Below are 25,530 nucleotides of genomic sequence, written 5' to 3'. Positions count from 1 at the left end.
ATATATATATCTGTTAGTTGCTTGTGTTTTATTTGCCTCCTTCTCTAGAATGGAAGCTCCATGAGGCCTTTTTTTGTTCACTATGCATCCCTAACTCCCAGAATAGCGCCTGGCACATAATAGACCCTCAGATATTTATTGAAGATTGAATGACTTGTGTTATCGCTATTTGCCAAGGACGCTGAAATCATTTGATACACGTGAATGTGTTTAGCCTGTATGATGCCCATATGAAACAGGCATTGTATCAATTTTCCATTACCCATTTGCTGGGCACGGATGAACTTGTCCAGGTACCAGTGGAAACTGGTTGTATTTTCACTTACTTTGAAGGGCTACCTTCAAAGTCCTCTGCTCAGCTGTCCTGCTCTGTCCTCCGATGACATCACAGGGAAACCCCACAGCATCCCAACCATGTTCAGCCATCGTATTGGTGTTGGTTAGAAGATTAACTCATTTTCAGCTATGAAAAAGTCCCACTCGGTCCAGTTTAAAACGTCCATCTCCCATGCAAGGCAGAGCCTCTCCCTTCCTGGGGCTCAGAATTTGCTCTGTCAAAGAGGGGCAGGGTGGGTGCTTCCTTCCTCTCTCTGTCTTCTGCCTTCTCCAGGGCTGGAGCAGAGGGGCATCAGAGGAGGGTGAAAGAAGGAAAGTCAGCGGGACTCATTTTGAGGGCTCTTCCCGCCAGCGCCCTCTGCTGGAATGGCCATCCATCCGGCTGCAGGAATGAGTCCAGTCATGGGTTGGGGGGAGCCCCGTGGATCTCCATCCACAATGGCTGAAGGGATGTGCTCTCCTGACTTTCCACCACCCACCCCCAGGCTGCTCTTGCTCCTCCGCTGAGGATCCCCCATCCGGCTCCGTTCTAGTGTTGGAGGGTTTTAACCAGCTCACTGCATACCTGCTCTTACACCCTGATTCTTAGAGATGCCCAGATGAGCCCCCACAGATATAACCGGTGTGTGGAACGGGACGAACTCAGCAGTGTACACACAGAAAGTGATTTTGCTCACGCTATGGCCCAGCCTCCTTCCCTGACCCCCGGTGGCTTCATGGCAGGCTTAATTGCTGTTTGATTCTTGATTATAAAAACAAGCCTCTTTTCAATAATGTAGGCTCTCTGTTAGACATTGAAGTCTGGTCCAGGGCTCCAATCAAAACCTGCAGCCTCACATCCACTTGGAAACTCCTCCCAGACTCGCAACTCAGCCCTGACCACGTGTGGCCTGAGGACCTGCAGAGGGGAAGCGGGGCATGTGGTCTGACCTCCTGCTCTTCCCTGACCTTTTTCTCCTGCTGCTGGTGCTTACAGGCTTGCCAGGTTGAGAAAAAAAAATACTTCCAAAATGGTAACCCCATTTCTCTAGTAAAAAGCAGTAAAGTAAATTTTTAGAGAACAGTGAGTGGAACTGTAAATTGAAACAAAATCATGGGGATCAGAATTGGCCTACACGTGACATCATACCCAGCTAAATTGTCCAAGCTTATTTTTTTTAATGTTTATTTATTTTTGAGAGAGAGAGGGAGACAGAATCTGAAGCAGGCTCCAGGCTCTGAGCTGTCAGCACAGAGTGGGGCTTGAACTCACAAACTGCGAGATCATGACCTGACACTTAACTGCCTGAACCACCCAGGGACCCCTAGATTGCCCAAGCTTATTAATAGACCATTCTTTTTAACAGATGTTAGAGAGCTTTTTATAAAATTAATAAAAATAGCAAATACCTAGGGCTTTCTATGACCTGGCACTCTTCTAAGCATTTTACATATATCTGCCTCCTCCAAACTACTCCATGAGGTAGGAACTTTTGTTATCCCCATTTTGTAGATGGGTGAATCGAGTCCCAGAGAGATAAGGTAATTTGCCCAAGGCCACACAGACAGTAAATGGATGTGAACCTGGAAAGTCTGGCTCTAAGAGTGCATGCACTTCAACTTATCTCAGTTGCCCCAGGGCAAGTTATTTTGGGGGTAGGGTATGTATGTGGGGGGGGGGGGTGCTGGAGGTAGGTGTATGTGGAGAACAAAATACTGGGCCTTTGACCTTGGTGCAGTCATTAGCAACCACCTGGCACCTGTTAGATGGTGGAATTTGGGACTGAAATCTCGGCCTGTCTCTCAGAGGCATGGGTGCTGTTATCACAGTTGAGAAATGCCCCCTCAAATCTTTCCCCACCCAGGTGTTCTGGGCACTGTGAACCCTGCAGCCAGTATTTCCCATGCTGGTTCCCCCTCGACACTTGTGTTCCCCCACTTATTAGATACTCATTTAGCTCGATCCCTTGTGGCCCCAGCTCTGTGCTGGCAGATGGGAAGCAGGGTGAAGAAGATAGTCTGTCCTCGAGGGGAGTGGGCTGCAGAAGGGACACGTGCCCATGAGAAACCACAGAACAAGATGGCAGATGTGCCCCTGAGCTGGAACACCCATGACTGGGGGGACAAAGGGAGGAGACTTCTGCCTCCTCAAGGGTGGGGGGTGACTGGTGGCCTGAGAATGAGGTCAATCTGGGAAGAGCCCCAGGGATGCACTACTGCCCTCTCCCGACCTGCAGCCTTGTGGGATCCACGGAAGCTGAGGAAGGTGTTTTGATTTCACCAAATACTTCTCTCTCCTGCATCTCCACTTGGTTTTTTGGGGGATCTCTAAGCAAAAGCTCTGCCTTCACAAAGGTGGAGCATCTCTATGTTGAGCAGCAAGCTAAGCTTTTTCAGAAAGAAAAACCGGGCCTCAGATTTCTGAGCCAAGAGCACATCTCTGACTTATAAGCAGATTGCTTTCCACTTATCTGTCACATGCATTGCAGAGAGGTTGTGAGGCAAAAACTTGTCTCCCTCAGCAGACCTTTACTGAGGCCCCACCATGGGCATTGGCCAGGAGTTTCCAATAATGCCAGGTTTTGAGTCCTCAACTTGAGGATCCGTTGCCCTTACTCTCTCTGTGACCATGGACAGGTCCCTTTCCCTCTCTGAACCTCAGTCCCTCCATCTATCAAATGCGGAAGTCAGTCTACAAACATACGGGGATCTTTACTGCATTAGTTGGAAATACTTTTCAGTTAGAAACTGGGATGGGCAGTGACGCCGATTCTGTGCCAAGCCCTCTGCACACACTATCTCGTGCAGTCCTCACCCAGCCCTGTGAACTGGATGCTCGTTTTGTTCCCTTTGAACAAAGATGGCATGGCTGACTCCACGGCTACTGGAACCTTCCCTGGGAAGTTAATTCTGGGTGGAAATCAGAAGGTGGATCAGTTAGGAATTGTATTGTGGGGCTGTGGGTGAAAAATGCCCCTCTCCATTCCCAAACAGTGACTTAAATAAACGAGTGGTTTTCCTTTTCTTCACATTAAATATAAAAGATGATAACCCAACACCGGCATAACAGCCCTTTAAGAGGATCGGGAACCTGGGCTCCTCCTCTTTCTATGCCCTGCCATTTGTAGCGGATGGCTTCCAACTTCTGTATCACCTCATGGTCCAAAGTGGCTGCTGGACAACAAAGGCTTATATTCCAGGCCAGAAGGGGGAAAAGGCGGTAAGAAGAGACAGGTCAAAACTCCAGCCAAATTGGCTATCTTCAAGAGCCTTCCCGGAGCCCTGCCCAGTGATCTCCCCTATATCTCACTGGCTGCCCTTGGTTGTCAGGGAAGCAGGAAAATGTAGACCATCGCCTCCTGGAATAAAAAATTAGAGTTTGGTTAGCAAGGAGAAAGGGGTAAACAATGAACCATTTTATCCACATATGAGCATTTTAGAAATACGTGTATTCATTTTTTTTAAACATTGAGCTATAATTAACATATAACATTGCATTAGTTCTAGGTGTAGGGCATAATGGTATGATATATGTGTATAATGTGCAACAGTCACCAGATAAGTTCAGTGAACATCTGTCACTACCCAGAGTTATAATTTTTTCTTTCTTGTGATGAGAACTTTTAAGATCTACTCTCTCAGCAGCTTTCTTTCTTTCTTTTTTTTTTTAAATTTTTTTTTTTCAAAGTTTTTTATTTATTTTTGGGACAGAGAGAGACAGAGCATGAACGGGGGAGGGGCAGAGAGAGAGGGAGACACAGAATCGGAAACAGGCTCCAGGCTCTGAGCCATCAGCCCAGAGCCTGACGCGGGGCTCGAACTCACGGACCGCGAGATCGTGACCTGGCTGAAGTCGGACGCTTAACCGACTGCGCCACCCAGGCGCCCCTTTTTTTTTTTTTTTAATGTTTATTTATTTTTGAGACAGAGAGAGACAGAGCATGAACGGGGGAGGGTCAGAGAGAGAGACACACACAGAATCAGAAGCAGGCTCCAGGCTCCGAGCTGTCAGCACAGAGCCCGACGCGGGGCTCGAACTCACAGACCGTGAGATCATGACCTGAGCCGAAGTCGGAAGCTCATCCGACTGAGCCAGCCAGGCGCCCCTCTCAGCAGCTTTCAAATGTACAGCACAGTATGAACTACGGTCACCATGCTGACAGGTGATGTCCTCAGGACATTTTTTTATCTCACAACTGGAAGTTTCGACCTTTTGACCCATTTCCCCCACATTGTCCCTGTGTGTCCTTTTATAAGTGTCACAACGATGAAATGGAACCCAGAATTCTGAAAACATGTATGGAATACTGTCAGGTTAGGAGCCCAGGAGAAGGACACAGGTGGCACAGAGTGATCACTTAAAGACAGTGGGCAGGTAACGTGATTTATAGTCAGCTCATCAGCAAGAGGCTCTCGTGGATGGGCTCTAGACAGCTAGGAGATAGTGCCATTTGAATACGTGGAGAGGCCATTTAGCCTCAAAACTGTGTGTCCCCTGAAGGCTTTGTTGATTTCCGGAGCCCTCTGTTCCTTTGATTAAGTCTGTAAAAATGCAATTAGAACAGAGCGGGATGAGTCATTAATCTATATCGGTTACTGACATATCAATATAAAGGAGTTTAATCTATTTCAGGGACTTGGAGATTGGTTGGTGAGACCCCATCATTTTTTAGCTGAGGGAATTGAGAGGAATTGAGTGGTTTTCCCCAGGTCACACATGGAGTGGCGGGGCTGGATCTAAGGGGTGGGGGAACCCCACCTGCTGTGGGGCAGGGAGACCAGGAAGCAGCAGGGAGACCAGAGAAGGGGAAGCTGGGGCGACAGATGTATGAATTGAATGTATTTATATGCTGCCTTTTCCTCGTGGGGACTTGTCATTGGCAGTTGAGGCTGTGGGTGGCTCCTCCTTAAATGCTTGGCTCCTTCCTCACTGCCGGCCATGCTCAAGCGATGCCAGAAAATGCCAAGTGTGTTCTGGGGACCCGTGCTTGGGGCAGCTGCATATACCTGGGGTAGGAGCCAAAGATCCTTCTTGCTTGACGTGCCTGCCCTCTTCCTCAAGAGTCCTTCCGTTCCCCTCACTGACCCCAAGTCACGTGCAGGGCCCTGCGGGGGCGCAGGAAGATGAAGGTGCTCTTGAGGCATCAGGATCCTTCAAGAATGCTCTGTTTCCAGTTTTCAAAGGAAAATGCTAATTCCATTGATGGAGTTCCCTGCAACTTTAAATTCCTGCGTGTGTTTTTCTTCACCTTGAGTATCTGCTGTGGGTTGTCCACGTCAGAAGGTCTGCTTTCATACCCGACCCCACAGTGTGTGATTTCAGGTGTCTGTCTCTACGTGTCATGCAGTGCCCAAGCTCAGAAGTCAGACTGTCTGGGTTCGAGTCCCATCCCCACCAGTTACCAGCTGGGTGAGCTCAGACGATTTCCAAACCACTCTGGGCCTCTCTCAGTTTCTTCATCCAGAAAATGGGAACATGGCAGCAACCGCGTGGAGAGTTGTTGTCATGATGGCTATTGGGGGAGGGGGCTTCCTCAGCTCAGTGCCTGGTAAATGTAAACACTCCGTGCATGTCAGCTATGATTATGATTTCAGTTCACCATGGCAGCACTCCATGACTTTGATACATCGTGTTTTTAATATATCACCGCTAACATCTATGTTTTGGCTCTTCCCGCTGCTCTTCCTTCTGAACAATTTTGAGAACAATTGTTCTAAAAATGTCCTGCCTGGTGCGCATGCTGCCATTACCACCCTCACCCGCTCCTGTTGTCGCCTTCGGAGTTATTCCGGTCTTGACTTAACCTGTAGCTTATGTAACTCACCTCATTCTAGCTAAGCCCGTGTGTGAGGACTGTTTCTTCTTGTACTTAAACACGTGACACACCATCCAGGCAGCCTCAGGATGAGACTGGGCTCACGTATGGGTTGGGGGCTTCTCAGAATTGTCATCCATGGTACCTACCTCTCGAGGGACAACACGTTAGCTGTTAACGCTTGCAGCTCCAGGAGTTTTCACAGAATCCTTCATCAACCCATGCACGGGATTTGAAATTCCATTTCCGTCTCATCGCACTAGATAGGAGTTTCTCGTAAATATGTGAAATTTCTCTCGGGGGAATGTCCTGCAGCCACCCCCACCCTCCCAGCACCTGGCGCCTAGTAGGTGTTCCCAGAAAACTCTTGAATGGCCAGAGGTGCATCAAGATAGTGTAATCGCTTTGGCAAACACCCATTTCAAAGTGAAAGCATAGAGGCAGGCTGTTTCAAAATCCTTATTGATACCACTAACTTAATTATATTTTCTTCTCTGCTAAAGGGGTGAGGTCTCTCGTCAACAAAGAAAGTGAGTACGTTTCTCACTTTCACACTTGAAGTTGTGACAATTAGAATCCCTTGGAACAACCTCTTTTCTTAATCATCTCTTTCTCGTGTTCAAAACAATTGTGCGTGTGTATTTTTAAGAGAAGGCACAGGACTTTTGCAATACATAGTTACAAAACAACTTGCCCTTATACTGAATTTCTCACCTCTTGCTATTTGAAAAGCCCCTCTACTTTTTCCACACCCAAAAAACCTCTCAACTCAGACCCACAGCTCTTATTTTTGAACTGTTCTGAGCGTACTTGACTCCTTATACACATGAGTTTGTCTCTTTCAAAGTGTGGGAGGATGTGCACTTATCCCATTACCTTGGAACTCCTTTTGGATCAATCCTTGTTGGTGGCAAATCGTTGCCTCCTGAGGGTGGATTGAATTTTTGGAAACAACCACAGCCTTTTTTCAAAGCCTGTCCCTGATGACTTAAGTTTGGAGATCAAGCTAGATCAAGATCATACACTTTGAGATCAAAATCAAACAAAGCCTGTCTGTAAGAGTAACAAGACAGAGTGGCTTTCTGGAGTGTCTGTAAAGGTGTCCCGAGGCAGCATCTAGACAGGACATCAGGGTTTTCACACACAGTTAGTGGACCCCTTGCTGGCTCCCATGGGTACCAGACATATTGAAGAACAGGAGAGACAGTCGAACTGGAGTCTGTGAATCTGAGGAGGCTTGAACAGACGTAGATCCTTGTATCTCATCTGTGAAATGGGGATCACCATATTTTTCCCTCCAGCATCGTCTTTAGGATGAAATCAACGTTGCATGTCAAACACCTCATCCAGTGCCTGGTTCTTGCTGATGCTCAGGGTGGAGGCTGCTCTTCTTTCCCTCCTTCCCTTCCTTCTCTTAAAGGTGGGGGGGGGGGCGTGATTTGAATATGTCATTTCAGAAACATGTGCCCAAAACTCACATTTCTTGAAAAGCTGTGCCCACAAAATCATGTCAGGAGAGCCCACGTGTGGAATTGCCTTCAGCCTAGAGCCACACGTGGTTGACCGGGGAGAAGAGTGGACAGGAGAGATGGATAGCCTGGCCACCACCACCTAGAAGAAATCCGGCAGCTCCAGGGAGGGGAGTTCTGCAGGGCTGCTCTGCTTCCCACCCCTAGCCCCATGGAGCCCCCGGCCCTGGCTGCCTCGGCTGAAAGGGAGAAGGGTGGGATTCCCTAGTAATTAAAGGGAATTTGGAAGGCTGGGATGTTGCGGAATGTTAGATCAGTAGCTAGAACAGCATGTGGTGTTCTTTAGGCAGGCTTCATTGAATCCATACAAAAAGAGAAAGAGGGGCTGCCTGCCGCCTGCTCATTTATCAAACAGCGAAACTCAGCTTTCACAGCTCCACAAAAGTGTTTGACTGTTTGCTGAGTCTTGCTGCAGAAATTAAAAGCTGAACAGCCTTAGTGGGGCTGAACCGACCCTGCATTTTGAGACTCAAACTAAATTGTGCTGGGCTTTCAGATTCTGGGACCAGCTGATTACTTGGTGACAAGAGAAGAGAATAATTTGTAATTTGCAGCCCGTAAGAAACACTTAAAAAAAAAAAAAGGCAGCAAACCCCCTTCCCACAGGTTTTTGTTGCGGCTGGAAGGAGGGGTGCAATCTGTAACAGCCCTTTCTTTGCTCAGAGTGGGAAAAGTCTTGACCTCCATTTGGGAAGAACGTGATGCTGTACGGCGTCCCCCACCCCCCACCCCCTACTCAGCAAACGTCCCTTCCTCTTAGTTCCCTGTTTGAAATCATCTTTCTCTCTTTTCGAGGAGGAGGAGGAGGAGAGGATTTGTCTTCCAGGATTTCTAGATAAAATGTGTTGTCACAAAAAGAACTAAATATTCTAACCGCACGAGGAATATTGCTTGGGAGACCAGGACATACCACAGAAGTCTGAAAAAAAAAAAGGAGTTCAATGAGGATCCTCCGAAAATCCGTCAAAGGATCTTACTAGAGGGTGCCAATGAAGAGAACAGGCTAGAAGAGGATGAGGACCGTGGAGACAGAACGGGGTGTTAACACACGTGGACCCCTCTGCTTCAGCGCCCTGCCTGGAAGCAGGTCACTGTCCTGTGCAGTTTTGAAAGCGCGCGGAGGCAGAGCTCTTACCCTCCTTCCTGCTCCCATCCCAGGCTGATGCGGCCCAGGAGGCAGGGCTGGGCATCCATTCCCTAACTCCTTTGGTACCCCCGCAAGCCTGTGAGATTAGCTGAGCCAGTGTTTTATCTCTGTTTGATAGACAAGAAACCTGATGCTCAAATGGAAGGTATCTTTTGGCCCTTCAATTTAGCACATTTTTTAAAAGTGATAATAGCCTTCTGCACTTCATAGAAAGCAACTGACGGTACCTCTCACAAACTTTGAAATATTTCTCCCCTTTAATCAGGCAGCTCCATATTTGAGAAACTATTATAAAGGGGGGAAAAAACCAAAATACTGGCCAATAAAAATAAAAATCGGGGCACGTAGGTGGCTCAGTCAGTTAAGCGTCCGACTCTTGGTTTTGACTCAGGTCATGATCTCACGGGTCGTGAGACCAAGCCCTGTGTCAGGCTGTGTGCTGACAGTGCAGAGCCTGCTTGGGATTCTCTCTCTTTCCCTCTCTCTGCCTGTCCTCTGCGCGCTCTCTCTCTCTCTCTCTCTCTCTCTCTCTCTCTCTCAAAATAAATAAATTAAATAAAAAGAAAAATCATTATCCAAAAGGTACTGCTTATAGCATTATTTACGTTAATACAATATTAGAAACAACTTCCGTGGCCAGCCAAAGAGAGGGGCTTCATTTATTCTTTGATTTATTGAATCAATGGATTAAGGTACTGAGCCATAATGTCTCCTGCCTGGACTACACAGTGGCCTTTTCATGGTCTCCCTGTTTCTACCCTTGCCCCCTGATGTCACTTTTCCATCCAGCAGCCAGGGCTGTCCTTTGGAAAGGTAAGTCAGACTTATTCCCCACTTTCCTGCTTGGAGCTCTCTAAGGTTTCCCCATCTCATTGTGGGTAAAAGCAGAAGTGCTCATAAAGACCTACAAGGCCCCACATGAACCATGCTCCATCAGCCACTCCCGACCTCCTGTTCTCCTGCTCTCCTGAGCACTTACTGTGCTCCAGCCACTTGGCCTCCTTGCCCTTCTGAGACGCATCAAACAAGCTCCTACCCCAGGGTCTTTGCACTGGCTGTTCTCTGGGCTTGAAACCCCCCCTCCCCTCCACCACCACCACCATATCCATGAGGCTCATTCTCACATTTCCTTCAGGTCGCCACTCTAATGCCACATTACCACTTAGCCCTTATCACCGTAAAAAAACAACAAAAAAACCTCTCCCCCCACCCCTACCTTCTCCATTCCACTCACGCTGTTCCTTTTGTTCCTCTCTGTAGCACTTAACCTGATACAAGATACATTGACATTTTAATTAATTTATTTTTGGTCTTCTCCCACTAGATGTAAGCTTCCTCACCAAAGGCTGTTTCTGTTCAGCTCAGTGTTGTGTCCCTCAGTGCCTAGCAAAGTGTCTGGCATATAGGAGGAGCTTAGTAAATAGTTATTGTTGAGTGAATCCAAACTATGTACCGTCAGGCAACCTATTGTGGCTCTTGGGGCCGCAGCTCAGTGTAGGCAGTGAGCAGGCACCTAGTGTTTCCAATGAGGAAGTGAAATGGTCATGTTCAGGGCAGCCAAGTTAGGAGGGTGTGTCTGTGGTCCGGGTGAGGCCAGGGTGGGCTAGGGGCGCCGCGTGGGGACAGAGAGAAGTGGCCGGGCTCAGCAGGCGTCTTCGTCAGAATCAGTGCAACATGGGGTTGTGCAGGGTCGGGAAGAGAGAGCACAGTCTCTCCTCTTCTGTCTTGGGCGACTCAGTGGAGTGTGGTGCTGGCCACAAGATAGTAAAACTGCGCATATAGATCCACACATTATTCAAAAGGAGTAAGTAAAACCCTTGAGCTGTGGAGGAAATCCTAGGATGAATGGATCTGTGCATTTGAAGGCCCTATTCCACAACTTGATAATTCCTCAAGATCATAGCACAGAGAATTGCAAACACACTGATTGTATGTTTTATTGCCTCTTCGAGGTAGAACAGACAGCTTCTGAAGGCTTTGTTTCCCCGGGGGCTTTTTAGAACATCTCTAGACCAGAGTCTGTGGCCCTAGTGCCTAGTACCTAGCCTGGGGCCAGGATATTATGTAGGATGCCATTTGGATAAATACTTAGATTCAGAATTTTATACTCATTCTCTTAAATCACATAATGATAAAGCTTAGCATCCCCCCCCCCCCAAATGCTGCTTTTAAAAATTATCTACATATTGTTTGCAGGGAATAGGGAATGATTTATTTATATTTTTAAAGAAAAGAAAAAGAAAAACAGCCACTATAACATTCTGTAAGATTTTTGGTGCTTCCTTCAAGGTTATCGTGAATGTCTTTTGTGAATTAGAAATATTTCTTTTTTTTTTTTTTTAATGTTTATTTTTGAGAGAGACAGAGACAGAGTGTGAGCGGGGGAGGGGCAGGGAGAAAGGGAGACAGAATCCGGAGCAGCCTTCAGGCTCTGAGCAAGCTGTCAGCACAGAGCCTGACGCGGGGCTTGAACTTACAAACTGTGAGATCATGACCTGAGCTGAAGTTGGACACTTAGCCAACTGAGCCACCCAGGTGCCCTTAGAAATATTTGTAATGAGAAAATCCTTTTCTATCTGGAAAAAATGTTGACCTTGTATACAAATGCTATACAAAAATCTTTTTGTTCTCATAACAATCCTACCACCTTAATAGATATCCATTTTTACTTTTCCACGTTCCTTTTCCATTTCCTATATTTGTAAAAACAAACTATAAGCATAGTATACATGTAGTTTTGAGGTATACTGTTTTATTTAACATCATGTCATACATAAGTTTTCTGTGCCGTGACATAATTTTTGTTACCGTCATTTTTAACACCTGCATAACGGTCTATTGAATGTATATATGATCATTTATTTAGCCAGCTCCCTGTCATTGGACCCTTAATGCTGCTTCCAATTTGTCTCTCTTATTAGTAACCCTGCACGTAGCTTCTTCATGTTTCAGATTATTTCCTTGGAATTCATAGATCAAAAAGTATGAATATTTTGTGGTTCGTGAGATGTATCGTAATAATGTTTGGGGAGTGGTAGTACGATAATAAATAATGTCATGAGCAATCTTTGAGAGTTTCAGTTTTGCCACACCTTTGACTGCACTCAGTAGTATCATCTTCCAAATGCCTGCTAATATCAGAGCATTAAACATGTTACCTCACTGTCGTGCCTGCAGTATGGGGGAAATGTCCTAGACCAACATGCAAAAAAGATCTCTGCTCTTCCTAGGCAGCTAGTGTGTTTATCTGATGGGTACTGGGACTCCCATGACTTTACTGTATTGGTCAGGTAGCAAACTCTGAACCCAAATCATAACCCACTTTTAACCCGGACCTCATCTTCACACTTTGTGTTATTTTCCCTCGACCTGTATCGGAATATCTGTAGCTGTTCAGGTTTGTACCGTTGTGAACAGCTACTTCATATCTTGGCTCTGAAATCAGTTCTGTGATGAAAGTCTGGAGGGTGTACTTGGCCGGAGGTGGTGAGGCCACTAAAACCGTGGTGTGCACCTTGGGGCAGAGTGCTGTCGCTGAGACCCCACCCCGAATACTGCATTTCCCTCAGGTCACAGCATTTTGAGAGGGACGTAGTCCAAGTGAGGACCCATATCCTCAGCTTATGGGAGTGAGGGTGAGAGAAACCAGGGCTGTCTCTGTCAATACAGAAAGATTTCAGAGAATTCCGAAACAGTATCATCGCTGTGAGCGAACATTTTAGAAGGGCTTTTTTATTTCCCAAAGTAGTATCGTCATGTTATCTTATTAGATTTTCTTTTTTTTTTATTTATTTATTTATTTTTTTTATCGTTTATTTATTTTTGAGACAAAGAGAGACAGAGCATGAACGGGGAGGGGCCGAGAGAGAGGGAGACACAGAACCGGAAGCAGGCTCCAGGCTCTGAGCCATCAGCCCAGAGCCCGATACGGGGCTCGAACTCACAGACCGCAAGATCGTGACCTGAGCTGAAGTCGAACGCTTAACCGACTGCGCCACCCAGGCGCCCCTGTTTATTCATTTTTTGAGAGAGAGAGGGAGGGGCAGAGAGAGAGAAGGAGACACAGGATCCAAAGCAGGCTCCAGGCTCCAACTGTCAGCACAGAGCCCAACACAGGGCTTGAATCCACAAACTGTGAGATCATGACCTGAGCCGAAATCAGACGTATAACCTACTGAGCTACCCGGGTGCCCTTGGGGATGAATATAAAACCCCTGAGTCCCCAGACATCAGAGAGGTTAAACAGCACCTCCATGTTCGAATAACTAACAGGGTCACAGTAAATGTCAGCTGAATGACTGAGCAGGTCAGTCACTGAGAATAGCAGTGTGGATGGGAGAGGGGGTGCTGGGTCAGGAGAGACTCATCCCTGTCTCTGAGAAGGCACTGTATGTTCATGCCTCACCAGGGAAGTCGGCAGGCGTGTCTCAACTCACCAAGGGCAGCTTGCGCGTGGGGTCTCCCTGACCGTGCCTACCTGCGTGGTGCTGTTCTAAAAGGGGAGGGAAGCTGGAAGAATTTGCTGGGACTTCAGAAGTAGTCTGTGGAAGTAAAAAGGAATGAATGATCAGGACAGTCAGTGGTAATAATGGGTAACGTTTATTGAGGCCTTACTAAGTGCAAGGCATTGTTGCAAATTACCCACATATGTTTACTTATAGATTTTACAAGAATTCTCTAAGGTAGGGCTTATCGTAGCTATTTTACAAATGAAGAATCTGAGCCATTTGAATGCCTAAATAAGGGTCCCCAGCTAACAAATGGCTAAGTTGGGATCTGTCTAATCCAGGGAGCCGAGTTCCAAAGCCCTCACACGGAACCCCTGCATTATCCTGCCTATCCACAAACATCATCTCTGCAAACACCAAGGATGAGGCCTGTTGGTTGTGTCTTTATTTGGCAGACAGCCTCTCCTCCCAGGTTCCTTGCAAATCCATATGAATATCCTGGGCAACACTGCAGAAGAGTCAAGGATATACCCTTGGGGCAGAGGTCGGGCTTCATTCCTCCACTCAGCAGCATGGTTTGAGCTCCTCACCTGGGCCAAGCCCTGGGCCAGGTGCCTGTTCCCAAGGAGCTTATGCTGAGGTAGGGGGAGACATCAAATAGGCACGCAGAGAGTAAGTGAACAAGGTAATTTCAGAGAGTGCGGAGTGAGAAGAAGACCATGCAAAGCAGGGCCACGGATGATAAAGGATTGCTTGTGCTACTCCTGCTGGCTCGTTAGAGGAGGCCTCTGGGCAGAGGCCTGGATGTTGTAAGAAAAGGAGCCCGTCCTGTGAGGATGTGATGAAGTTGCACTCCTGGCAGAGGGAGCTGCCCTACAAAGGCCCCAGTGGGTAGTGAGTCTAGTGTGTCTCAGGAATAGTAAAAAAGAAAAAGAAAAAAAAAAGCCAGCGTGGCTGGAGTCTGGTGAGTAAGGGTGAGTCATAGGAGATGAAGGCCAGGAGGTAAGAGCAGGGACTCGTTAAAGAGACTGAGGGTGGGTCTTTGTCCCAGGCGCGATGGAGTCCATTGGAAGGCTCTAAGCAGGGCGGTGACATGTTCTGGATCAGCCAGTACTCCCCCTACATTGTGAGTGGGGGGGGGGGGGGGGGGAGCACAGAGCAGCCAAGTGAGACCCTTTCAGAGTACAGGGCCTCACAGTTACTCCAGTGCTCCCCTCCCAGCTCCCCAACGCCCGTATCCTCTCCAGGGTCCCGATGGGCTCTTGATAGGTTATTGCAATCAAGGACACATGCGTTCCCCCTTTGGATTGCTGTTTGTAAAATCAGTCGCTGTGCTCCCCGCTTTCCCCACGGGTAACCGGTTCTTGTGTTGACTTACAGATCATAAGGCAGCAGTTTCCTCAGTTGACCACCAGAAGACTCGGGACCCGAGGACAGTCCAAGTAAGCACCGGCAGCCATTGTGCCTGCAGAACGCACGTCTCTGAGTCAGGCTCAGGCCCCAGGCCTTTGATCCTGAGCTCAGTTCACAGGCCCAGCAGGAAGTCTGTGCCTGGCACGAAGAGCTTTAGACAACAGGCCCCCCTCTCCCAGGACGCCCAAGAGAGGGGCTGCCCGAAACCCAGAGCCATCTGGCCCAGCTGTTTTAAGGAATCCAACTTAGTGCCACCCTGCCTTTAGATGTGTTTGTCAAATGGTCCAGGGCATCACTTAAAAGAGCACTTTGTGGCTTCTTGGACAATTTCCAGGTTACTTGGATTGTTTCACTGAACGAATTCTCTGCTCTGATAGTATCCATTCGGCAGAGAAGCAACCTGTACCAGTCCCCGCAGGGGAGATGGGACAGAGAGGTCCAGCCATGCCCTGGTACACAGGGCGCAGTGCCTCCCAGCCATCAATTTTGGGAACCGACCAACCCATCCTTGCTTCACATTTTGTGTGTCGGATGTGCGGCATGAGGTGTAGGTCACCTGCCCTCACGGAGCATATGCTCTGGTGGGGAAGACAGATCAAAAAGAGATAATTAGATTGTGTCAAAGAGGCTTGTTGTAGAGTAACAGGAGGGTAGCCTAGTTTAGAGAGGGTAGCCTGGGAAGTCCTTCCTGGAGGAGTCCTGAAAAGTGAGAAGGATGCATGGACCCCTTCTCTTAGGTGTGAGTTGGTGGGAAGGGAATCTCTGCCTTCACTGCACAGGACTTATAAGACTTGCCTCAAGGGATATTTCAAAAGTTGCTGGACGTTAACAGGTGTTCCATGGAAAAGGTCTGTTGGCCACGTAAGTTTGGGAAACACTGAGTTCAACAGGTTCCTTCGTGCAGGACTTTTCAGAACCTTTATTATGTTGATTACTTGGTGACTCCACTAGAGGGTGCCTTATCATGCAGCATTTCTAAACATTTTGACCGTGTTGAGTAGCAGATCGGCACATACTGACTTAAAAAAACACCAACACTTAAACAAACAACCATATAGAACTAGTAACACTTGAAACTGAGGGTGGGGCGCCTGGGTGGCTCAGTCGGTTAAGCGTCCGACTTCAGCTCAGGTCATGATCTCGCGGTCAGTGAGTTCGAGCCTCGCGTCGGGCTCTGGGCTGATGGCCCAGAGCCTGGAGCCTGCTTCCGGTTCTGTGTCTCCCTCTTTCTCTGCCCCTCCCCCATTCATGCTCTCTCTCTCTCTCTGTCTCAAAAATAAATAAACGTTAAAAAAAAAAAAATTAAAAAAAAAAAAAAAAAAAGAAACTGAGGGTACTTCAAAAGCAGTGTGTTCCATACTGTCACCTCACTCCCCCCTGCTCCTGCCATCTCTGGGCAGCATTCTTTTTGTTTGTTTGTTTGTTTGTTTGTTTATTTATTTTGAATGGGGGGAGGGACGGACAGAGAGGGAGAGAGAGAATCAAGCTGGCTTGAGTTGTCAGCACAGAGCCTGACATAGGGCTCCATTACGAACTGTGAGGTCGTGACCTGAGCTGAAATCAAGTCGGATGTCCGACTGGTAGAGCCAACCCGGTGCCCACCCTGGGCAGCATTCTTATTCTCCGAGGGTGGATTTAACTTTGGAGTCAAGTTAGGTAAAGAAAGTGGGTGATCATACTGGGAGAAACCCTTTTTGGTAAAGCTCTGAAAATAGGACTGTGTGTGTGTGTGTGTGGCTCAGAAGCTCTGGGGGCAATTTTCAAAGAGATTTACAGAAAATTTTGAGCAGGGGACATTTTGGAATAAATTTCTAATAATTTTCCAAGGCGACTGACTGCTCTGAAGAATAAATCTCATCCATAAAGAAAAATTCCAGTTTCTAAAATTTAAAACTTAAAAATGAGGTGTCAGTCTTGTGAAGAGTATAGAGTACAAAACCAGATGCCCCCTTACTTATTTGCTGGTAAGCATGTGGCTGGTACGCAAGGGGCAGTTCAGTCCAGAGATTAAGTGGGTGGTTGGAAGAATGGGGCAAGTCTTTGAAGAGATACGTTGTTGCCCATCTCTAAGGAGAGTAGAAATAGACTGTAGAAATAGATACATAGTAGAGACAGTGAAGAAAGATAATAAAGATAGAAGGGCTTCCTATCCTACAGAAACTTGGAGAAAGTTTCCCTCTGTCTACATGTGAGAGCCTGTTTTTATTTATTTTTTGTTGTTTTTGTTTTTGTCTTCTTTAACCCAGAAGTTAACGAATTGGGCGGTATCTTCCTTAAAAATTTGGTGGTGTCAAATTGATAGCTCAGTAAGGAACCAGTGCAAAGGTAACAAGAAGGTTTAGTGTCCAACTTGGCCTTCTAGAGAAAATCCCTCGGCACTTTTACCTGGACAGAATCAATCAGGGTGACCGTGGAGTGTGTTGACATGTCTATAGAACTGAAATAGAAAAACCGAGGAGTGATCAGAGCAATAGCTTGGCTGCAGTTGCTGATTTCAGCAACACACGCTGGGGAAAATCAAGAAGTGGTATGATCTGAATGTGTTGTCACTACCTTGATCTTAAGAGATTATAAAGGGGGAACTTTGTTAAGGTTAGGGAGGCGTGTCCTAACTGCCCGGCCCCCTGGAGAGCCCGGAACCTTCCCCTCCCCCGCCCAGACGGTGGCTCTCTGGGAGGCAGTTATGACAGTTGGGAAGTAGAAGGTGCAGAAGACAGAGAGCAGCTCAACACAAAGAAGAACTTTCTGATCACGGTCCTGACCCAAGATGAACAGGGCTGCCTTCGGAGGGCCTGAGTTCTTCGTCCCAGGAGGCATTCAGATGGAGGCGAGATGCCCACTAAGCAGAAATATCACCGAATGGTATCAGGAGTAAGGGGGGTGGGGAGAAGGGGAGGTTATGTGTGCTCATCTCCCCTCCCCGGGAAGCCTCTTCCATAACTCAGAATGCACCAGCAACCACATCTCCACAAGCAGAAACGAGTAATTGATGTGTTGTACGGAGTTTCTGAAAGCGAGGACCATGAGTTACTTACATTAGCGTTGCGATGCAGAAATCTAGACTAGAAATCTATGTCTAGAAATCTAGACATACTAAATCAGAATCTTCGGGGGTGGAGCCCAGGAGTCTGTCTTTTAATGTTTTGTCGGTGATTCTTCTTAGTAGTAAAGTTTGAGAATCACTGGCTTAGTGGTTAGCGCACTTTAGAGGTTCAAATCCTGTGTCCACTCACTGCGTGATCATGGGCGTGTGACTTAAATTCCCTGGTCCTTAGTTTCCTAATCTGCAAAATGGGGATAATACTTAATTCCAGCTTTACAGGGGCTTTGTGGGATTGAATAAGGTAATATGTGTAAAGCACTTTGCACCATGTTAGTTGCTATGAAGAGCATTGATTTGCAAGAGTAGAGAATGACACCGACTGGGGATCATAGAGCCACAATGTATGCAGACGCTCAGCCTAACGGGCTTGTCAATCTTAAAGTGATGTGCATCTGCGTTAGCTTGTGGTGCTTGTGTTGGTGCTGATTCTTGGGCCCCACTCCCACCTTCTGAATCAGCAGGTGTAGGAAGGGAGGGCCTAGGAATCTGTATTTTTATTATGCTCCATAAGTGACTCTGACGTACCTCCCAAGTCTGTAACAGCAGTCCTGCAGTGTTTTCTGTTAGGGCAGCGGAGTGGCTTTGTGGTCAGACCCGTCTTTTTTTTTTTTTAATTTTTTTTTTTTAATTTTTTTTTTTTTTAACGTTTATTTATTTTTGAGCCAGAGAGAGACAGAGCATGAATGGGGGAGGGTCAGAGAGAGAGGAAGACACAGAATCGGAAGCAGGCTCCAGGCTCTGAGCTGTCAGCACAGAGCCCAACGCGGGGCTCGAAATCACGGACCGTGAGATCATGACCTGAGCTGAAGTCAGACGCTTAACCGACCAAGCCACCCAGCGCCCCTTTTTTTTAATTTTTATTTGCATTCATTTATTTTTGAGAGACAGAGAGCACAAGTGGGAAGGGGCAGAGAGAGAAGGAGACAGAATCCGAAGCAGGCTCCAGGCTCTGAGCTGTCAGCACAGAGCCCAACGTGGGGCTCGAACTCACAAACCGTGAGATCATGGCCTGAGCTCAAGTTGGATGCTCAACCAGCTGAGCCACCCAGGCACCCCAGACAGACCCGTCTTGAAGAACCTCTTCCCAACAGCTGGATGACGGAGAGCAAATTACTCTCAGGCTTTCTTGCTCTCCATTTTCTCATCTGTAGAAAGACTGTAGTAATCCCTATTGCAGAGTATTATGTTACAAATTAAAGTAGGTAAAGTAGTTTGCAAAGTGCCTAGTATGTAGCAAGTGCTCAGTAGCTTGTAGCTAGCATCCAAACAAAATGTGCCTTCCATCCCTCATTAGTCTCTATTGAAACCGTTGCTGTTATTAAGCCCATTTGAGTTAATAAAAAGTTGCAGTCTTTTACATTCAGTGCCAACTAAGATACTGAGTCTATCTTTTTAAAGAGACGGTTCTTTGAGGCTACCATTTATTGATTAAGAAAACATGGGCCAAATGAATTTTTGTTGGTGGTACAGTTAGCAGTTGCAAACACACCCTTTTTCCTGCGTCTCCACAGAAAAGGACACTCAGGTTCTGAACTTCTGGGATCACATTTGGGGCTAGATATAAGAGATTAAATATAAATGGAAATTTTTTTCACCCCCCTTTCTGCTTTGCAAAGTATTTGACTTAACATTTTCTGTAGGAGGCAATTTTGGTTATTTTTACCTGCCTGATTGATGGCTGCAACATGGAACTTTGGTTTAATTCTAGATTCCTGAGATGTCAAGTCTCACAGGAGAATTAACTCTTCTAGCCCAGGGAGGATAGGCCCAGCCATTCTGGTCTTGGGTACCCCTGCCCAGGAAACTCCACCTGATAACAGTACATGTGGGTCTGTCTCTCTCTCTCTCTCTCTCTCTCTCTCTCTCTCTCTCTCTCTCTCTCTCTCGCCCAGGTACCATTACTATGGCATCGCGGTGAAGGAAAGCTCCCAGTATTATGATGTGATGTATTCCAAGAAAGGAGCCGCTTGGGTGAGCGAGACGGGCAAGAAAGAAGTGAGCAAACAGACGGTGGCATATTCACCCCGGTCCAAACTTGGAACGTTGCTGCCAGAGTTTCCAAATGTCAAAGATCTAAATCTGCCAGCCAGTCTGCCTGAGGAGAAGGTGACCACGTCTGAGGTGTTGCTGGGAGTGGGTGGCCCCCCTTTCTCTCTTCTCTCGCACAACGCACACAACCCCTCTCCCTCTCTTTTTCTCTCTCAGTGCAAAATGGTGAGTTTAAAAATGTAAAGATAGAAATCCGAGTAAAATGTGGACTTTAGTGAACGACAAGCCGGCTCCACGCTGACACCAGTAAGCCCGATGTGGGGCTCAAACTCACAAACCGTGAGCTCATGGCCTGAGCCAAAGTCAGATGCTTAACCCATTGAGCCACCCAGGCACCCTGATTGTTATTTTATAAGATAAAGTTTATTTTCCCATGTGCTACAGAGGATGTGGTGAAACCTTAGTGCGATAGACAAAGAAATCTTTATAGGTACAGGGAATCAGATAGTTTGGGTCAAAGGGTATTTGCAGGAAATTCTGACCTACATCTCTAAGGCACCTTTCTAGATGCAGCCCAGTGCAGCAGGAGGTGTTGAGCTCCCACTGTCTGCATATCACCCTGGGAGCTGGGAGCTGGGAGCTGGGAGGCAGCGGGAACAGAGAGAGGTGTCCTGCTCCCAGCAATCTCACAGCCAAGTGGGGAGACGGATGCTTATGTCATAAGCAAACTAAGTTTATACAAAAATGAATGCATGTCTATGTTCTGAAGCAAAAAGATTATCTGTAAATAATGCTTTAAATCTAAGAACCAGTAAATACTTTTTTTTCTCAAAGTTGCTTTCTCCCCCCGTCTCTGCCCCCCCCCCCCGCCCCTGTCAACAAACTTGCTATACTATAGCTTTAAAATTCTTGGATAAATGGAGCTGGAGATGAAGTTCTTTTGCTGGATAGACTCCAGGAAATTTCTGAATGTCTTTTTGTGATTTTTGGCAAACACCTCTTCTTACAAGTACACACTGGGTTTTAACTTTTCCGTGTCTTAGCTGATGAGGAGAATTTCATTAATATGCCCTGCTGAACTCTACTATGTGCCAGGCGCTGTGCAAAGTGCTGGATACAGGAGGCTGAACAACATGCCATTTCTAATTTTCCCAGAGCCCATAGTCTCAGAGGTGAAGAATGGGGGAGAGAGAAACCTGTGCTTTCCACCATACCAAAGGGCGGGTGCTCCAATGGAGAAATGACGTGCAGGTGCCATGGGAGCACAGAGGAGGGAGCCCAGGGTCAGAGAGCACCACTGGTGACAGAGAGACTTACCTGGGTCTTCCAGGATGAGTGGGTGTGAAGTGAATTTCATCTCCTCAACAGGGAATAAGTGACTTGAAAACTGAAATTCCAAAGGCACAGTAATGTGTATTAATTATGCTTTTGTTGTTGATCCTCTCCCTCCCTCCCCCACTCCCCACAGGTTTCTACCTTTATTATGATGTACAGAACGCACTGTCAGAGAATACTGGACACTGTAATAAGAGCCAACTTTGATGAGGTAGGTCAACAAGCGTTGAGCTGTGGATACTCTGCATTAAAATATTATAGGAGCCGTAGCTCCTACTAGGTGCCAGACCTTGGGAAAACCCCTGATGTGCGTGAGCACCCGTAATCTTTACAGTGATCCTAGGAAGCAGGCTCTGTTGTTAGCCCATTCTGCAGACCTGCTACGAGAACAGGCAGTTGTCCTTGATCGAGCCAGCGAACTGCATCCTGTCCCGCTGGCCAACGAGGAAGACAGTTTGCAGGGATAGCATACGCCTCGTGTTGGAGATTTAGAGAAACTGAGGGAAGGCTTTCCTGTATTTTGGATTTGATCTTTTCCTGAGGCCCCGTTTGATTTTTATATTAAAATATTACAGTTAAAGAACGGAGAGGGGAAACAAGAAGGGATGAAGTAGCAGTTACGTCACCAGAGAGACAGAAAAATCTTCTTGCCTAAAATGCCATCCAAAAGAGCCTTCCTGAGGGCTGGCAAGAAGCCACACGCTTCACCCCGTAAACCTGAGGGCTTTCTGTTTACAGAAAATGCTTTCAGGCCAAAAAAAAACAAAAAACAAAAAAACACAAAACCACATCCTGGCATAGGTTGTGACATTGACTTTGAGAGAGGACAGTGCAGGCTACAGAGGGGCTATAAAAAACCAGTAGCTATTGGTGGAAAAGATCCCAGAGGTTCCCCAGTGTGTGTTTCGGGGGTGTGCACTGTGGGAGACGGAAGGGTAAGAAATGACGTAAGGCACAAAATGCTCTCTCCCCCATCTTCCTCTGCCTTTTCGCCTCTGTGTCTCACAGCAGCGGACGTTTATCGAGCACCCTGCTTACTTGAGTTGACTCACGGGCTGTTCCCTCAGTCACCTGGGCAGTAGTGGTCCGGTCTCCTGCGTGCCGGCACTCGGCCCCCACACAGAGCTCCAGAAGAGATAGCGGTGTGCTGGTGGAGAAGTGCCATCCTTCCTGCTCGTGGCTTTTATTCCCGAGATTGTTCACATCTCCCAATTCCTTCAGCAACCATTTAAGTAGTTTTTTTTTTTTTTTTTAGAAAGAAAGAAATATCACTGCTTTCCCTCATGTTGTGGTTTGGCTATGTCTTATAATCCCAGAGATCACTGACATGAGGCCAAATGAAGGTTCATGCTCAGTGAAGACAACGCTGGCTTCTGTAACAAATAACACCAAGTCTTAATACATTAGAAGTTTATTTCTCGTTGATGTCACAACCCATTGTGGGTGCTCACAGGGGGAAGGCTGGTTGCTGGGGGTTGTTCAGGGACCCAGGCTCCTTCCACCTTGTGGCCATACCCTGCCCTAGAGCCTTGGTGTCCTCTTTGTTCAGCTGACGGATGGGGAAGAGGAATACCGGGAAGACTACCCCCTTCTTAACCTTGCCAGCCCAGAAATAAAACATATCACTTTGCCCATATTCCATTGGCAAGAGCTGGTCGCATGGCCCCACCTTGATGCAAGGGTATCTGCTCCCTCACCAGGTAGCAGTTTACTACCACAGAAAAGGAGCTCTGAGCTCTCGTGGCCAGCTGTCCCTCTCCACCACAAATACTAAGCACAGAACTAGTGACAGTCCTCCCTTACATTCATACGTACTTTATCCATCTCACAACTCACTCTCATCATCTCATTATACTTAATTCCATTCATGAATCCCAACACATCAGGTATCTAATGGTACCACCCACTGCCATAGGTCTCAAGAATGGGCAGGGGCGCCTGGGTGGCGCAGTCGGTTAAGCGTCCGACTTCAGCCAGGTCACGATCTCGCGGTCTGTGAGTTCGAGCCCCGCGTCAGGCTCTGGGCTGATGGCTCGGAGCCTGGAGCCTGTTTCCAATTCTGTGTCTCCCTCTCTCTCTGCCCCTCCCCCGTTCATGCTCAGTCTCTCTCTGTCCCAAAAATAAATAAAAAACGTTGAAAAAAAAAAAAAAAAAAAGAATGGGGTGAGAAGTAAGACACAGCCTGGGGGTGGTGGTGGTGGTGGTGGTGGTGGTGGTGGTGGTGGTGGTGGGAGGAATGCACACCAGGAATTAGGATGCAGAATATATGGTGAGGGCTGAGCACTCCTGTGGGGAAAGTGCCAGACTCGGAGTGCAGGCTTTGCCATCAAAGCCTATATTGTTTGTTCTAGAGATAAAGATAAAAATATCATCCCTGCCTGTCTAATTCATAGGATTACTAGGAGGAGGAGGAGATGAGACAATGCCTAGCAAAAGCCCTTTGTAAACTATAAAAGGTCCTACAAATGCTTGCTGTTATCGTGTATATCAACCAGAGAGTTAAAAGACCTGCTCAAGGTCACACAGTTGGTTACGGCCAAAGTCATGGCTGCAACTTGTGTCACCTGACACCAGTAGTCTAATATTCTTTCCACTCCCTTGGCAGGGATATTTGGTGGCTGTTTTTAAAATGGCTAATCAAGATGCGGTTCATTCTACCCAACCACAAAAGAATGAAGGGGGATATTTTCCCTTTGAGGGGCATGGCTTTCTCTCACAGCTGAGAAAAGTCATGAGTAAATGGATGCATGGTGGGTGCATCTGGTAGACCTTGGCATTGTAGTTTGTTTCCAGTCTTCACGATCTTTAAGGGTTGAGATTGTAACTAATGCTGGTATCCCGTTCTTAAATTACCTTCCTTATTTGCTGGTGCATTGTCTCCTACCATCACAGTGTAAGCCCTTGAGGGCAGGGACCTTGTCTGGCTTGTTTACTACACTATCCATGTAAGCCATACTCTTAAGGTCCCAGTAAATATTTATTGGGTGGATGAGTGTATGGAAGTTTGGGGTGGGTGGGTGGGTAGGTGGATGGATGGATGGATGGATGTAAAGATATCATAGACTTGTAGCATTGTCAGGAGAGTACAGAGAGCCCCAGTCTGCGTGTAGGGGACTCCCTGCAAAGCGTTTTCCAGACTGCATTGCAAGAAGAGCTGTAAAGTCAGATAGTCTTGTGTTTGAGTCCCAAATCCACCACTTACCAGCCTGTGACCTTGAGCAAGGTACTTAACCCTTCTGAGCCTCAATTTCTTTTGCTATAAAATGGAGACAATAATTATAGCTATGTAAGAATTCATGTAAGGTTCTGATCTTAAAATCAGAGCATAATAAATAGTAGGTATTTTGGTGACTAGTGTTTTGTTGAGATCCTTTCAATGCTGTAGCAATTAAGTGCCCCTGATCGGAAGCTATCAGATGTGTTTCCACAAGCTGCCAATATATTCATAATGAAGTAAATATGGATATGGAAAAGAAATAGAAAATTTACATGGCTATTCTTAAGAATACCTTAAGGAAATCATCTCCTGATGTGTCACTGAGACAAGAGAGAAAGGGCTGAGAGTTCGGGGGGCTGAGGCAGATAATCCAGGAAACTTTAGATAATGCTATTCCATCATTTGCCTCTGATGATTTCACCACTTAGGCTTACCAGGAGTAAGAAAACCTTCTCCCTTTTGGCTGATAATGAGTTTCCATTTGTTAGATGCCTACCCACTGCCATGCATTTCTCCTCAGCGACTTTATTGCATCCTAGTACGGGGTAGACCTCATTGTCTCCGTTTCATAACAGCTGATAGCTCTCACATTTATGTATTTAGGCCTGAGCTCCAGATTCAGTTGACTTGACATCCAACCTAACATGGTCAAATCAGAGCTCTAATTTTCCACCTTAGTTTGTTTTTCCCATCTCAGACTGCCACCACCACCCATCTGATTGCTCAAGTCATGAGGCTTGATGCTTCTCTTTCCCTTGCCCTTCATATCCAGTCCCTTGGGAGGTCCCACCAGCCCCACCTCCTGCTAGAACGCCATGTCTGCCCATTTCACACCCAACTTCCAAGTCCCTGCTCTTGAGCTTTCCACTCTTCTCCCTCCTTCCTTTTCCTTCCCACTCCAAGGAACCAATACCTTTGGACGTTAAATAGCCTGAAATGTGGAGAGTAGAAAGGGAGGTCAAAACTGGCTAACACCCCCCGCCCCTCTCAAAAGGCTGCTCAGGAGACTGAGGACCGATCAGGGCTCCCTATGCAACTTGAGCAGGCTTGAAACAGACAGATGCCTGCTAAAGACTGATTTTCCACAGCTTTGTTTTAACCTACACAGCTGCTGATCTTTTCCAGAATTTCTGTTTGAAATTGACTGCTCACATATAAAAAAGGAGTTGGGCTGCATGCACAGAGAGCTAAAAAAGACAAATGAATTCAGAATCTACC

The 25,530-nt window shown here is 46.9% G+C and overlaps 1 protein-coding gene across 4 annotated transcripts in view; it reads left to right on the top strand.

Moving 5' to 3' along the window:
* The window catches only part of RFX4 (regulatory factor X4), a 165,540-nt gene that overhangs the window by 66,638 nt on the left and 73,372 nt on the right, over positions 1–25,530 (top strand). For 3 of the 4 annotated variants that reach the window (XM_058741529.1, XM_058741528.1, XM_058741530.1), the window contains 3 exons: positions 14,636–14,697; positions 19,664–19,877; positions 21,229–21,306. In XM_058741529.1, the coding sequence (XP_058597512.1) occupies positions 14,636–14,697; positions 19,664–19,877; positions 21,229–21,306 (354 nt within the window). Of the gene's footprint in view, positions 1–14,635; positions 14,698–17,352; positions 17,531–19,663; positions 19,878–21,228; positions 21,307–25,530 lie in introns of those variants that run through there. The other variant, XM_058741531.1, reaches the window with a different exon arrangement.

This window comes from Neofelis nebulosa, chromosome 8 (assembly GCF_028018385.1).
Source record: "Neofelis nebulosa isolate mNeoNeb1 chromosome 8, mNeoNeb1.pri, whole genome shotgun sequence".
Taxonomy (NCBI): Eukaryota; Metazoa; Chordata; class Mammalia; order Carnivora; family Felidae; genus Neofelis; species Neofelis nebulosa.
This window is presented reverse-complemented; position numbering and strand designations above follow the sequence as displayed.